The 15,639-nt window shown below is 44.8% G+C and overlaps 1 protein-coding gene across 1 annotated transcript in view; it reads right to left on the bottom strand.

Annotated features, from left to right (window-relative positions):
• Window positions 1–1,189: 1,189 nt before the first annotated feature.
• The window catches only part of HNRNPUL2 (heterogeneous nuclear ribonucleoprotein U-like 2), a 16,320-nt gene continuing 1,870 nt past the window's right edge, over window positions 1,190–15,639 (bottom strand). The window contains exons 4-17 of the mRNA XM_011993579.1: window positions 15,442–15,634; window positions 13,162–13,297; window positions 12,787–12,863; window positions 12,459–12,598; window positions 11,682–11,772; window positions 11,470–11,582; window positions 10,983–11,246; window positions 10,686–10,808; window positions 10,149–10,277; window positions 8,900–9,068; window positions 5,525–5,725; window positions 4,391–4,464; window positions 4,026–4,133; window positions 1,190–3,903 (exon numbers count right to left, since the gene is read on the bottom strand). Of these exons, the coding sequence (XP_011848969.1) occupies window positions 3,823–3,903; window positions 4,026–4,133; window positions 4,391–4,464; window positions 5,525–5,725; window positions 8,900–9,068; window positions 10,149–10,277; window positions 10,686–10,808; window positions 10,983–11,246; window positions 11,470–11,582; window positions 11,682–11,772; window positions 12,459–12,598; window positions 12,787–12,863; window positions 13,162–13,297; window positions 15,442–15,634 (1,899 nt within the window). The 3' untranslated portion in view covers window positions 1,190–3,822. The remainder of the gene's footprint in view (window positions 3,904–4,025; window positions 4,134–4,390; window positions 4,465–5,524; window positions 5,726–8,899; window positions 9,069–10,148; window positions 10,278–10,685; window positions 10,809–10,982; window positions 11,247–11,469; window positions 11,583–11,681; window positions 11,773–12,458; window positions 12,599–12,786; window positions 12,864–13,161; window positions 13,298–15,441; window positions 15,635–15,639) is intronic.

Genomic DNA, 15,639 nt, shown 5'->3' on the forward strand with positions numbered 1-15,639 from the left:
AAAGCGCCTCTCTTCAGTTTTTCTGCACACTCTATGTTCCTACCCATCAGATGATAACTGCAAGGCTGCAGCACTAGTTGGGAAAAAGGGGTTTAAGAAGTTACTAGAGACCAGGTATGAGCTATGATTAACCACTTAAAAAAATGATTAATTAGCTGTAACAGCAACTTTAAATGTTCTAAAGAATAGATGGCTACCAAAATCAAGGGTGGCCTAAAGGGTACAAAGCCGTAAACCCAGGTATCTGAATCTGTGTCACATAGAAGGTGGGACTTAGAGCAGTATCTATATCAATACTACTACCCCTTCAGAACGCTGGGTGTCATGAGTTGTGGTATCTGAGCTTTAAGACCCTGACCATTTATTAGAAACCGCTGTTAGGATCAGTTCAGTGCTAATAAATGGTGGCTGGGAGCGGTGGCTCACACCTGTAATCCCAGCACTTTGGGAGACCAAGGCGGGCAGATCACGAGGTCAGGAGTTCGAGACCAGCCTGGCCAATATGGTAAAACCCTGTCTTTACTAGAAAAAAAAAAATTAGCTGGGCCTGGTGTAGTCCTACATGTAGACTACATGTGTAGTCCTAGCTACTTGGGAGGCTGAAGCAGAAAAATCGCTTGAACCCAGGAGGCTGAGGTTGCAGTGAACAGAGCGCGTGCCACTGCACTCCAGCCTAGGTAACGGAGCGAGGATCCGTCTCAAAAAAAAAAAAAAAAGCAATATGCTGTTGTAAATTTAAGTTACTGTCTCATTCTCCAAATTCACTGGAAAATAACCCCCATCAAACTTGTGTTGGATGAGTGGGCTTTCCCCCTAGCAGTAATTATTCATTCATATACTTATTTGGCTCCACAACGGAACTTTACATTTTAACTTCAAGCATCCAACTGGTTTTTGCATAGACCAAATACAAAGGTCATGAGTTATAACTTATTTTCTTATACTTCAATGGCTCAACTCTTGGCCTAAGCAAGCACTAAATAAGACTAATAACTACCCACCCATATCAACTGACTGCATGGCTGGCTCCCAAGTGAAGGCATGGTAGAATAGGGAGGGAACGGCAGCCACCATGCAAGAGAGTCCTCCTTGGTTGGAGCCCATGCAACCTGAGAAAGAGGCATTAAAACATGAATAAATAACCCAATGACACCCTCCGCCCCAGTCAGTGCAGCCACAGGAGATAGGGTGAATTCAATCCAAATGGTTATTTATTCTAAAACTGGAAGCTACTTTGCCTACATTTTCGCCAGAATGGTGTAATGAGAACAGGGGAGAAAAAGTTACAGATGTAAACAATGACACAGTTACATTTTTTTTTAAATGGTAAAACCCTTTTTTACTGGCCACTTCCAAGAATGCTTTACAGGTTGTGCAAAAACATTTACAGGCTCCATGTGGTGTTTTTCTCACAAGCTTTCCTGTCTACAACTACAACAGACGTCTGATAAAACACTAAAAGTGTTCTAAGGAAAACAAGGCTACGGATTCCTCTGGTTACCATAATCCACATTTTCCCCCTTAACAAAGTTTTTCATAATAAAAAGACAGAAACAAAACCCAGACATCTACTGTTGTTGCAAATGATCTCTTGAACTAAACCAACAAGGATGTGGCAGTTTCACTTTCCACCCACCTAGAAAAAGTTTTGTAAAAAAGATGACTTTCTAGTGTCAAATATCAACAGCAAGTACCTCCCCTAATCCCTGCTGGGAAAAAACCTAACTTGATTTAGTTTAGTCCCCTTGCCCCTGAGGGCCCTAGCATCCCCATCCATGTCACAGACTACAAGAAAGATGCTATTCGCAGGACTAAACATCTGAAAAGGGGTGGCAGCCACTACCTCAGGAAATTCAATTTTCTATTATAACATAATCTTGCCCTAAGGGAATTTCTTTGGGCTCGTTTTTACCTCCTTGCCTTGACATTATAAGCAAAGCTTTCTCAAACTCCCTTAATAATAATACAAAGTTATGTATTACAGAAAAATTCATGCAATCACTCCACTGCCACACACAAATCCATTTGAGGACACTGCAGGGAAGCAGTGCCAAGAGAAAGGACATGACTATGAGAAAGCAAATCCCCAGCCCTGTTCCAGCCTTGGGGTCAGAGGTATTTGGGTGGAAGGGTGTGTCATGACAGAGACACTGGAAGGCAGAATAAGGGTCTGTACACCTGAACAAGGGCTGCAGGGCAGTAACAGTGGGAGGAGGAGAGGAAGACCAAATCAGCACACAATTTTAAAGAGAGCTGCCCAGGTGAGGAAATGGAAGTGAAGCATTTTCTAGTGGCACAACCCAGATTTTCTCACTAGGAAGTGCTGCAGTATGTGGTGTCTGCTGAGTAAGCTCTCGGCTGACAGTGCTGAGCAGAAGGATGAATAAAAACTGAAGCTAGACAATGGAAAAGCATTCCATATCCCACCCATATTCTTGAACCCAGCAACCTACAGCTGTCTATCAAGAACTGGGAGGATATTGGTAAAGTCACAAATGAAACTATCCCAAATGAAGTCTCTTGGCTAGAGGCCTCTCTGGGGACACACAGGGAAAGCGCCCCAAAAGGAATTTTGTTTCTAGAAGTCAGGAAGGGGTGCTCCCTTTCACACGCACGTTTACACACGTTCACACTCACTCTTCCCAAGGTTCAGCAGCCCCACTGAGCTGCCTCCCGTCCCCCACCCTCCCCTCTTCTATCCACTCTCTACCTGTGTATCAAAAAAACCAGCAGGGCACGAGCCCTCCACACTGTAGAAAATAGTTGCTAGTTGCTATTCTCAGCACCTGGGCCTGGGAGCCCACACCACAGGATTCACCTATATACATATCCCGCTGCAGTGAAAAGAATCCTGCTGTGTTTTCGTGTGAGCTGAAACCCTGAGAAACGTTCCTTCTCTCGCACTGTAAGAGGACACTCTAACAGGGATGATTTCAGAGACCTCCCACCTCTTTCAACCTTGGAAGACAGAGACTAGAGACTGGCAAATCATAATCTTCAGGCTGAGGGCTGCAATCCCATTCTCCCCAAGATTTTATGGGAATTAATCAATGTGTTTATAGAGGGGGCAGGCTATTCTGCTCTGCAATCAAGGACAGTCCCCAGGCTTTCTTGGCCTGGGAATCCTGCGTAATAGAACCACCCGCTGGCAGTCTCCATGCCTCAGCCAAACAGCACAAAGGCACAGGAAAATGGAGAGTTGGGACACTGTAAGCCTCCCAGCCCACCAGACCACATATCCCAAAAGGGAAAGGTCGGTAAAGAAAATACAAACGGTTAGTTGGTGCAAGTGATTGATAAGAGCCAATCGTTTATTTTCACTGCCCCAGTCACAAGCTCTCCCCCATCCCGACTCCTGCCTGCTCCTACCTGCTGTGGAGAGCACCCTCGCACTGCCTCCCCACCCTCCCCACACCACCTCATCACTCTCTTTTACTTGGCTGCCAGTCCAGCTGCCTCAGAATGTCAGAAGGGTGCCATTTTCAGTTCTTTTCCTGTCTGACTGCAGGGTATAGAACAGGCAGCCGTAAGTGCTGCTTTCTGCGCAAATGTTTTTTGATTACAAATCTCTAACTAGGTTTGAAATGTTTTATAGAATAAGACAATATTCTTTTCAACAAACTTTAAAAAAAATGTACAGTTTCGTTGTTTCCACCTCCCCCCTCCCCCACCCCTGCTTGAGCACCCTCCCCCCCCCCCACCCCTCCCCGGCAGCTCAGCCCCACCCCGACAGCCCCTGTTTTCCTTGGTTGTGTTTTGCGGGGGTGCCTGGCACCCCCAGAGATTCAGCTTCATGGCTGACAGGTGACCATGGCAGGGGCTTCACCGATACCCTTGGTAACCGTAGTAGTTCCTGTAGTATCGGTCTCTGTCCTGGGGGTGGTGGTAGTAGTAACTCTGCCACTAGAAGAGAGGGGAAACCCCATCACTTGGAGCCAGAGCTGGCTGAGGATGAAGAGGCACAACATTCATCCTTCTGCTCCTGCCCCCCGTTCACCCTGTATCTATCCCAAGAAGATACTCACATCCCGATTGTATTGTCTGTAATAGTCTCTGTATCTGTTGTACTCATAATCTCGCCCGTAAAATCGATCATAGTCTCCCCTGTATCGATCATAGAAATTACGGTAACCCTGAGAAAGGAAAAGAAAAAGAAGTGAAGATTTATGGGTTTTTGGCAGCATGACCCACTGCGACCCCCTTTTAAATGGGACACATCTTAGCTCGATATTATAAATTGGTTTAATTTTCCCATAGTAAATCTTCCAGAACATATTAAATGGGCAAAACCCTAAGCCCTAAGAAAACAGGCAAACCACTCTGCTCCCCTAAGCCAATAGGAATGGCTCTCACAGCCCAGAGTGAGGAGCAGAAGGAGAGCTGCACTCACCCCTCTGTTTCCAGGCTGCCCCCAGTACTGCTGCCCGTAGGCCCGGTTGTCGTAGCCTCGGCGCTGCCCGCCCACTGGAAGAGAAATGGAGAGCGCGCTCAGACAGCTGGCATGGGGTCCTGGCTCCACGTCTGGGTGGAAATCAAAAAGTCGGAGCCAAAGGCAATTCTGGGGGAATATGAGGCCTGCTTCGGCCAGGCTCACGTATGTTAATTAAAGCACCAGCCAGGAGCTTTTAAAAAGTCTGAGGGGGGAGGGCAGAGGAACAGAGACACAAGAAAACCAAGCCACTTTGTTTTTGAACCTCCCCAATTCCTGTAAAACATTTAAGATGGCAAAAGGATACATGGCAGAGTTAGAAACATAAAGAAAAACTGCCATTCATAGAATCGCAGACTTTCAGCCCTGGAAGGGATTTCAGATGTCGTATAACCCATACCTATCATTTTATGCAAAAGAAACAAAGTTTCTGTCATCAGCTCCTCAAGGGCGTGAACTGTCAGCATTTACAGTACCTAGCACATAGCAGGCACTCGAAAATTCTGCTGACTTAACAGTGACACACACACATACACACACATTTTTAAAGAGCAGTGAATGCACACTGGGGTTTTAACTGACAAACTAGACATTCAGGGGGAAATTAATTCTACTAATAGCCTAACTTGCTTGGTTAACTTCCTCCCCCGATAAAAAAACACTGAATAAAGCATTCACTTTCTTGTCTATACAGTTAGGATGATCGAAATGACAGAAGAGCAAGAAAACTGAAGATGAGAATCTGATTTAACTGCACAAATCCTTCAGATACGAACAGTGACACTGCGAACCCATGTGTTAAAATGAAAACTAGACAGATGAGAGAGCCCAAGCATTGCTTTTCAAAGAAACAAATACTTTTGTGAAAAGTAATTCTTTTTTTAAAAAGAGGATTTTTGTTGTTCAAAAATTATGGAAAAAGCACAAGAAAAAGGCAGGGATAAAGAACACAGGAAGAAATAAGCTCCATGAAGAAGGCACATCCCTATCGTTAATGACCTGACTTGGTTTCCTTGGCCTTCCCTTGCACATCTTGCTGTACTAAGCACAAAGAGTGGACAGAAGCAGGGGGGCTGCCAGGTCCCCAGGACTCACCATAGCCTTGGCCCCGGCTTCGGTTCTGCCGGTTACGCTTGTTTCGGTTGTTTCGGCGGTTTGTCCGCTTCTCGGAGGGGGGCAGAAGCTTCCTCGCCTCCTCCTTGTACTTAGTGACAATGGGCTGAGCTTCCTCCTTCTCCAGCTCCCCATATGTCACTTCATCCATATAGTCGCATTTTTCAGGCAAAGAGAAGTTGGCTATAAGAGTAAGAGAGAAGCTTGTGGGCCTGAAAAGTGCATAGATGGGTAAGAACTCATTACGAAAACTCTACTACAAGAAGCATATGACTTCCTATGCCTCACCTATTACTGCACAAAAATGTGCTAGGTTCATACCCACTCACATCTCAATAATGACATTAACTTTTTCTACTCTAAGTTTTCTCTAAATTGTAACAGACCCAGGCAATAGATTTACAAGTTCTCAAGTGATCTATAATAAATTAGGAGTGAACTGGGTTAAAGTTTCTTATCAGGACAGAAGCAGGTAACCAGAGGCTAAAAGTAACTGAGAAAGTTTTGGTGTTGGTCAGATAAGATGCTAAGAAATAACATTTTAAAAAGAGACTCAGTGATGGCCAGGCATGGTGGCTCGCGCCTGTAATCCCAGCATTTTGGGAGGCCAAGGCAGGCGGACAGCTTGAGGTCAGGAGTTCGAGACCAGCCTGGCCAACATGGTGAAACCCTGTCTCTACTAAAAATACAAAAATTAGCCAGGCATGGTGGCATGCGCCTGTAATCCCAGCTACTCGGGAGGCTGAGTGCCACTGCACTCTGGCCTTAGTGACAGAAGAGAGACTCAATGAGAAACTGACCCAAGCCTAAAGGCATCTGCTCATCTATACAAGAAAAGAAGACAAGAGTACAAGGGCTCTCATTTACCACCTGTCCATGATAGGCCAGCACATCTGCCAGTCTCTGGACGTCAAGTTCAGAAGCTGAGTCCCCGTGGAAATTCAGTTCAATGGGGCTCTTGTGATTCTTAGATGAATACAGTTGGCCCTCAGTTTTATAAAACTGAGCTACATTTCTCTGAGTGCCTAAGTATGAGTTATAGACTGGCATAGTTCATTCTGAGTAAACTCTGAGGATCTGGCTCATAGATGTGCAAACCAGTTCCCATGCCTGGGGAATTATCAGAATTTGAAGAGCAAACAGTTGATAGAGTAGGTGGGATGTCAGGAACTAAAGGCAGCAAGGGGAAAAAAAATCACATTTTAACGGAATAGTAGGAGGATCAATCAAAATATTAATTAATATTTCTTTCTTGTGTAGACATTACTCTCTGTCTTATGTATTGCATTACAGACTTCAGCCAAATTAACAAACAAAACATAAACATAATGTGATACCAGAAATCAAGTTACACCAATGAGATCATTCACTCCAACTGCTATATTTTAATTTGAACCACAATAATCTCTCCCTGCGGCCAGGCGCGGTGGCACACACTTGTAATCCTAGCACTTTGGGAGGCCGAGGTGCGGCGGATCACCTGAGGTCAGGAGTTTGAGACCAGCCTGATCAACATGGCAAAACCCTGTCTCTACTAAAAGTACAAAAATTAGCTGGGCGGGTGCCTGTAATCCCAGCTACTCAAGGGGCTCGGGCAGGAGAATCGCTTGAACCTGTGAGGCAGAGGTTGCAGTGAGCCGAGATCGTGCCACTGCACTCCAGCCTAGGTGACAACAGGGAGACTCTGTCTCAAAAAAAAAAAAAAAAAAGCAGCCGGGCGCGGTGGCTCAAGCCTGTAATCCCAGCACTTTGGGAGGCCGAGACGGGTGGATCACGAGGTCAGGAGATCGAGACCATCCTGGCTAATACGGTGAAACCCCGTCTCTACTAAAAATACAAAAACAAAAACTAGCCGGGCGAGGTGGCGGGCGCCTGTAGTCCCAGCTACTCGGGAGGCTGAGGCAGGAGAATGGCGTAAACCCAGGAGGCGGAGCTTGCAGTGAGCTGAGATCCAGCCACTGCACTCCAGCCTGGGCGACAGAGCAGGACTCCGTCTCAATAAAAAAAAAAAAAAAAAAAACAGCAGAGTAAGAAATGTAGACAAACAGTAGATGTACCAGAAATATTTACTTAACAAATAACTGATTCACAGAAGCCTCTCCGTTGAGTTTAAATCACCCTACGGTCACTATTTTCCTTTCTTCTTCTTCTTTTTTTTTTTTTGAGATGGGAGTCTCCCTCTGTTCAGGCTGGAGTGCAGTGGCACAATCTCAGCTCACTACAACCTCCACTTCCCGGGTTCAAGCAATTCTCTGCCTCAGCCTCCCAAGTAGCTGTGATTACAAGTGCCCACCACCATGCTTGACTAATTTTTTTTGTATTTTTAGTAAAGACAGGGTTCCACCATCTTAGTTAGGCTGGTCGTGAGCTCCTGACCTTGTGATCCACCAGCCTCAGCCTCCCAAAGTGCTGGGATTAGAGACATCAATCACCGCGCCCGGCTCACTACTTCCCTTTCTGTATCTTTTTCAAAACAAGTCAAGGCGGCTGGGTGCAGCGGCTTATGCCTGTAATCTCAGCACTTTGGGAGACCAAGGCAGGCAAATCAACTGAAGTCAGGAGTTCCAAGACCAGCCTGGGCAATATGATGAAACACCGTCTCTACTAAAAACACAAAAATTAGCTAGGCATGGTGGCACATGCTTGTAATCTCAGCTACTTGGGAGGCTGAAGCAAGAGGATCGCTTGAACCCAGGAGGTAGATGTTGCAGTGAGCTGAGATCACACCACTGCACTCCAAGCTGGGCAACGGGGTGACACTCTGTCTCAAAACCAAACCAAACCAAACCAAACCAAACCAAGAAAACAATGAGTCAAGGGGTTACTGCTTCTCTCTGCTCATTCATTCACCTACAAGTGCTTGTAACCATTAAGTTCCTCTTTAGATTTATATTTTAGATGTAGAGTGTCACTCCAGGTGCTAAGAGGCTTCAATAAGGTGTGCACTGACCAGGGATAAAATCTCTTTAACTTGTACAATTTTAGCCCACTGCTATGGTTTGAGTTATGTCCCACCAAAGTACAAATGTTGGAAACTTAATCCCCAATGAGCAGTGTTGAAAGGGTGGGACTTTTAATGTGAGCTGGTCATGAGGGTTCCATCCTCATGAATAGATTAATGCCGTTATTGTGAGAGCGGCTTTGTTATAAAAGCAAGTTCTCTCACATTTGCCCTCTTGCCTTTTGCCCTCCTGCCACGGAATGATGCAGCAAAAAGGACCTCATCAGATGCCAGTGCTGTGCTCTTGGACTTCCCAGCCTCCAGAACCATGAGGGAAATAAACCTCTATTACATTTGTAAATTACAAAGTCTGTGATATTCTGTTATAGCAGCAGAAAATGGACTAAGACACCCACCTTTCATCTCCAGCATTATAGATTCAGGCACATCATCTCCCTCTACTTCCTTCCTCAATTCCAGCCTCTTCTTCCAGTCTTCCTCATTAGGGACAACCACCACCACTTTCCGAGAAAAGGTCTTGAACAGTAATAGCTTCCGCCGTTGGCCAGAATTGTACACATTACACTAAGAACAGGAGGAATAACTGATGTTTTGGAAGAAAATTATCACTCAAACTTAACCAAAAGAATCAGTATCAGCCAGGCACAGTGGCTCACGCCTGTAATCCTAGCACTTTGGGAGGCCAAGGTGGACAGATCATCTCAGGTCAGGAGTTCAAGACCAGCCTGGCCAACATGGTGAAACCTCATCTCTACTAAAATACAGAAATTAACTGGGCATGATGGCGGGTGCTGTAATCCCAGCTACTCGGGAGACTGAGACGGGAGAATCGCTTGAACCCGGGAGATGGTAGTTGCAGTGAGCCGAGATTGCACCACTGCACTCCAGCCTGTGTGGTGGCTGAGCAATATTCCATCTTCAAAAAAACAAAAAAGGTCGGGTGCGATGGCTCAAGTCTGTAATCCTGTAATCCCAGCACTTTGGGAGGCTGAGGCAGGTGGATCATGAGGTCAGGAAATCAAGACCAGCCTGGCTAACACGGTGAAACCCTGTCTCTACTAAAAATACAAAAAATTAGCCAGGCATGGTGGCGGGCGCCAGTAGTCCTAGCTACTCCGGAGGCTGAGGCAGGAGAATAGTGTGAACCTGGGAGGTCGAGCTTGCAGCGAGCCAAGATTGCGCCACTGCACTCCAGCCTGGGCAACAGAGCGAGACCCCATCTCCAAAAAAAAAAAGACTCAGTATCTTTGGTAACTCAGAAGACATGAGATGAGGGATCAATATACATGATCTTCTTTAACTTTTCAAACTACATGACAGGTATTAACCTGTTTTGCTCATCAAGAAACTGAGGTTCAGAGAGGATAAAGGACTTATCCAAATTACAAACCAGAATGTGGTGGAGTCAGGAATTCAAATGAGTTCCAACTCTTTCCATTGTTTTTATTACATGTTTTAGAGCCTGGGTCCATATATTTTCAGGTAAAAACACTAATCAGGGGTACCCCTGAGTTCAAAAAACATTGCAACCATTAACACACAATCAGATGATCATAATTAGGTAAGCTGATGCTGTTTCTTAATTCAGTCTCTCTTTATATACACACCCCACATTGACTCTAGGCAATTTTATCAGTTTAATACCTGATCAAGAATAAAGTTCCTCTTTGTCCGGGAAGCAATCTGGACCAGCTTACTAAGGCACTGGGAGGCTTGCTGAACTAAAAGGTCTCGGCTTTTGGGGTCCATCTCTGGCTCCTCGAGCCCCTTCATCTGATTAGTTTGAGAAGTGGTGGAAAAAAAAACACACAAGTTATATATCAAGTTAGAGCCCAAGAATCACTGGTACATGTCACCTCTTCAAATACTGAATCTATGACATCATTCTATTCCTGTTCTTCAGTGCTGTGAATGTTGTCCATTTCCTGCAGTAGTCATTTCCAGTCTTAACCTGGATGTATTTCAGATCTTATGTGCTTTCAGAAATGTGACAACACAGCAAAGAAAAACAAAAGTAAACCCACCTAAAACACATAGAGAGAAAAATCTCATTTCTCTATTTATGGGACCCTTGTTCTCAGACACCTGAAACTAACTCTCCATTAAAGATAGGTTATAAGAGTCTCTTGGTATCTGAAGAGCAAATACTGTATCTGACAAATATCCCCAACAGCAACTAACCCTCATTTGATTGAGCACAGTCTCAGCTCCCAGGACATTATATCTTTTCTCAGGGTTTTCTTTTGCGTATTTCAGTGCCCACTGGGTCTTTCCAGATCCCGGTAGTCCCACCATCAGAATAACCTGCAAAACACAGAACCAGAAATATAGTGAAAGATAAGTGAGGGTCATGTTTATCAAATCCTATTTAAGAACATTCTCCCATTCCTGTTTGGTAATGCTCTGAGACCTGGGAGAGCATATGCACCCACCTCTGCAAAGCATACAACCTCAGTGTTTGTATACTGTTTGGCATACCTCACATTCCTCTATGGTCTTGGGAGGGACTGCAGTGCGCACACGCTCCTCAACAGGCACAGCATGAATGAACACAAACTCTTCTGGTGGTGGGAAGAAGGGCTCCTCCTTCTGACCAAAGTTTAATTCTACAACACAATTTTTGCAGAGGACATGGGGTAGAAGGGCCCGGTCTGCCAGGGATTCCTTGTTGATCCAGAACGCCACACCTAGGTCTTCTCCATTCTTGGAGAAGGAAAGTTCTACTTCTTCAGTCTCAAAATTCTACAATGACAAAGGACAAGAGCACTTATTGGCTGACAAGGCTTCAGGTTGATTAAACTTTACAATTTAATCTTTTTTCACACAGACTGCTGCACAATTTCACACAGACTAAGCGAGCCACGCATCATATGCATAAAAGCCAATAGTTGATGGGAAGCACAGTGAATTCCCAGTGCCCTCTATCCACTCCTTGTTATGACCCGCGACTTTTAGGAGCACTCACAGCAAAGCAGCCAATAACATCATTCTCCCCAAAAGTCTGGCCAAATTCCTCAAACTGTCCATTTTCTGCCTTGAGTCCTCGTCCATCAAAACCGTAAGAGAATTCATCTTCACCTAGAACAGTCAACAAATTAGTTACCTACATCCGGACTTGCCACAGAGTAAGCAATATGGTAGTAAACACTAATGAAGAAGTTAAAGAAATAACCTTACCAAGCTGTGGACGGGAAAAATCAACAGACCACCCAACTCGAAGGAGAGAGACCTCCGTGCAGCCTTCTTTCATTGGGAGATTCTGGGTTACCTGGCCAAGTCAGAAAGGGAACTATTAGATATTGTGACCAACTGAGTAGCAAACTCGGAGTTAGAAAGACACGATTTTTATACAAACTGAAAACGACAATTATCTCAACATCAGAATAACAGTCACTGAACTGAAAGCCACAGGGATCAATTTCTTGGTTACTGAAACTAAGGTTCTTGTTAAAGCACAGTGCTTTTACCTACCTGCACTAATAAAAGCCTGATTGGACAGAAGTCCAGTATACATAGGTAGTAGTTTAATGAATAAATGAAAGGTCTTTTAAAAAAAATCTTTGTTCCTCGGCCAGGTGTGGTAGCTCACGCCTATAATCCCACCACTTTGGGAGGCCAAGGCGGGCGGATCACCTGAGGTCGGGAGTTCAAGACCAGCCTGACCAACATGGAGAAACCCCATCTCTACTAAGAATACAAAATTAGCCGGGTGTGGTGGTGCATGCCTGTAATCCTAGCTGCTACTTGAGAGGCTGAGGCAGGAGAATCACTTGAACCTGGGAGGCAGGGGCTGTGGTAAGCCGAGATGGTGCCATTGGACTCCAGCCTGGGTAACAAGAGCGAAACTCCGTCTCAAAAAAAAAAAAAAAAAAAAAAAATAATAATAATCTTTTTTTTCTCCCTAAGAACTGTAACTATCCAGGAATAAATGAATGAATGGTCTTAATCAGCTACCTTTGCCTCAAAGCAGACTTTTCCCTTTGTCACTCCGTAAGTACTCCTTGCCCCAGACCAAAGGGTGGGGAACTTCTCTGAGAAAAGGGGCTGCCCTCCATAGCGGTCTTTGCTCACTTGAAAATGCAGATCCGAGGTATCTGTAAAGAAAGAAGCAATCAGTTTACTCCAATGTCCAATACTTGTAAGCCACCAACAGAGCACAAGTGTAGCCAGTTGTTGAAGTGGATACAAAGTCTCATAGAATTTATAGGCTATGAAGTTTTAATCTCCAAAATCACTTTTAGGAGATTAGTTAAAAACCACAATCTGTCTGCCTTATACATACACGTGTCCAGGTTCACAAGAGTTTGATCCTCCTCCTCATCTTTTGCCTCTTCTTCAGGAGGCAGTGGAGACTTTGAGCTATATATGTAAGATAGAAAAGAAACACAATGTAAACAAAGTCCTCTTCTTTGAGAGGTGTGTGTATGACATTATGTCCATTTTAAACTATCAGTGAATATCAAATCCCAGCAGACAGCTTTTTTCAATAAATGAGAAAGGGCAATAGGAGTTTCCATGGTAGATGCAATCTAAAACTCATGCCTATAAAAACCTATTCCATTTTGAATCCACCCTCCTTCCAGTCTCTCCAGTCAATACCAGGTATACCAAAATCAGAGCAGACACTCCCTTCAAGGAAAGGGACTGTTTCCCTCACCGGCTGTGGTAAGCCTCCTCTCGGAATTCATAGTAAGCTCGGCCATGTTCATCCTTCTCATCCCGCTGTCTCTTTACCCCCCGCCGCTCACCATCTGAGCCTGCTGGTTTTGACTTTTCACTATCTTGGTCATCTCCTACAAAAACGAGGGAAAGAAAATCAGCAGTTTTCATACTGGAGTGTAGAATAAGCTCAGAACTAATAGACACTAACAGGGAATCTGAGAATCTGTCTGATCAAAACAACTAGGTTATTCCCACTACATTCACAGAACATTTTATTTCTAAAGATCATCTTTCTGTCATTGGCTGTGATTTTATTTTATTTTTTAAAAAAGGGACATGGGCTAATTACAGTCAAGCAGTAGATAAAAATTGGACAATTTTTGCATTCTAAATTTATCCACTTAAATCAGGTCAAACTTGCAGATTTCCCCAACAATATGACATAAAAAATATCCCCTAGGTCTCTAAAAAAACTTCAAAGGTTAATTTGACTCTTGTCAGATCTAGATTTAAGGTAGGCAGTTAATACGTATTTTGTAACACTTTTCCACAACTTCATGATACAGAGAAGCCTCAATTTTTCTTTTCCCTTTCCTGCTTTGAAATGCACAGCCAAATGGACTCAAGTGCATTAAACATAGTTGTATTTTTACCAGGGACTTCTACTGAAAGTTGTAAGAGCAAACCACTAAGTCATAAGAGATCCATAAATAATACCTCATCTATACTGCACATAATTTGGGGCAGAAAGGTGGTGTTGTACATTTAGCAACATTCTCTACAAGAGGAAAAACCCTGGAATTTTTCCCTAGGCTTTTGCATTTTGCAACGCTAAGGTTTTTAATAATAATTTCTTTAAAAATCTTTTATCCTTCAATATATATGTTTTTGAGATGGAGTCTTGCTCTGTCGTGCCCAGGCTGGAGTGCAGTCTTGTGATCTCGGCTCACTGCAACCTCTGCCTCCCCGGTTCAAGCCATTCTCCCACCTCAGTCTCCCAAGAAGTTGGGATTACAGGCACCCGCCATCACGACCGGCTAATTTTTTGTATTTTTACTAGAGACAGGGTTTCACCATGTTAGCCAGCCTGGTCTCGAACTCCTGACCTCAGGTGATCCACCCGCCTGGCCTCCCAAAGTGCTGGGATTACAGGCGTGAGCCACCACACCCAGCCTATCCTTCAATATTTTTATCTGCTCTTTAGGATACACATAAGTCAAAGGTTATGTAATGGGATTTTTGTTCCAGGACACAGGACAAACAATCTGCAAGTTGCATGTGATTGTTGTACAATGGGTTCAGACTCTGGGTTAGTGGCCTAAAAAAATGACTAACAAAAGAACTAGGGCCACCCACCTTATAGTAAGACTTATCCTCCCTACTCTGACATAGTGTTATGGATCAGTTGTAATCATCCAATCACTTCAAAAGAAAGGAGAAAGGTCACTAACTCCCTGGGGCAATTCTACAACACACTCTTCCACAAGCTTACTCAACGGACCCACCAGCACCTCAATCATTACCAGTCAGGAAACGTGGGACCTGAAATGTAAAAGGCGCTAGCACCAGGTATTCAGCAAATCTACAAACATGCCCATCCACGGACTCAGTGGGAGAATTAAAATGTAGTCATAATCCAAGCAAGATAAAAACCCTAGCCAAGTAACGTTAACTAACTCTAAATGCACATGATTAACGTTTTCTCTTCACTGGTTAACTATTAAACTCGACAGTGTTACACTAGAAGCTCTCCCCTACAGCTCAAAGAAGAGCAAAGTTGGATTTTCAGATTCTCTGGCTCAAGCTCTGGTAACATGCTTTTAACTGAGCGGACTTTGACGGACTTCGATTTTCGCTTAACATTTTTACGGTGAAAAAGTTAACAGGTAGTCCAAAGGCCTGACCCTCTAACCGTGGCCCTAGTTCTCCGTGTAATCCCCAATTGCTTAGCACGTTCTCAACTAAGAAAAATATAACAAGCACCGTGGGAGACTGTTCCACAGGTAGCTCACAAGCAGTTCGCATACAAAATCACTCACTGCCATCCACTATCACCAAGGAACCAAGTTAGGCAGGAACCTTCCTCCTGCAAAGAGTAGGACCACGAGGGGCGGTCTAACCCCTCAGAAAGGTGGGTAGAGAATGAAAGGCATTCCATCAGATGGCACTTTGAGGCAAGCGAAAGCAAGGACTCGGACCCCGCGGTGCAGGGCGGGGTGCTAGATCAGGGGAGCAGCCGGCAGGTTGGAGCAGGGCTCGGCTGCCAGCTCCTCACCCTGTTCCTCGGCGGCCTTGTCACCCGGCACCTCGGATCCCGGCGTCTCGTCCCCGCTCCGTTCCTCGGGTTCGTCTTCCTCCCCCTTGCCGGGGCCCTGCTCTTCGCCACCATTTACCCCGCCTGACCCGACCGTGGTTTCCACCGGCTTCTCGGAAGCATCTGGCTCGGCTGCGGCCTCCATGGCTGCCGCCTCCG

The sequence above is a fragment of the Mandrillus leucophaeus genome, unplaced genomic scaffold, assembly GCF_000951045.1.
Source record: "Mandrillus leucophaeus isolate KB7577 unplaced genomic scaffold, Mleu.le_1.0 Scaffold43, whole genome shotgun sequence".
Lineage (NCBI taxonomy): Eukaryota > Metazoa > Chordata > Mammalia > Primates > Cercopithecidae > Mandrillus > Mandrillus leucophaeus.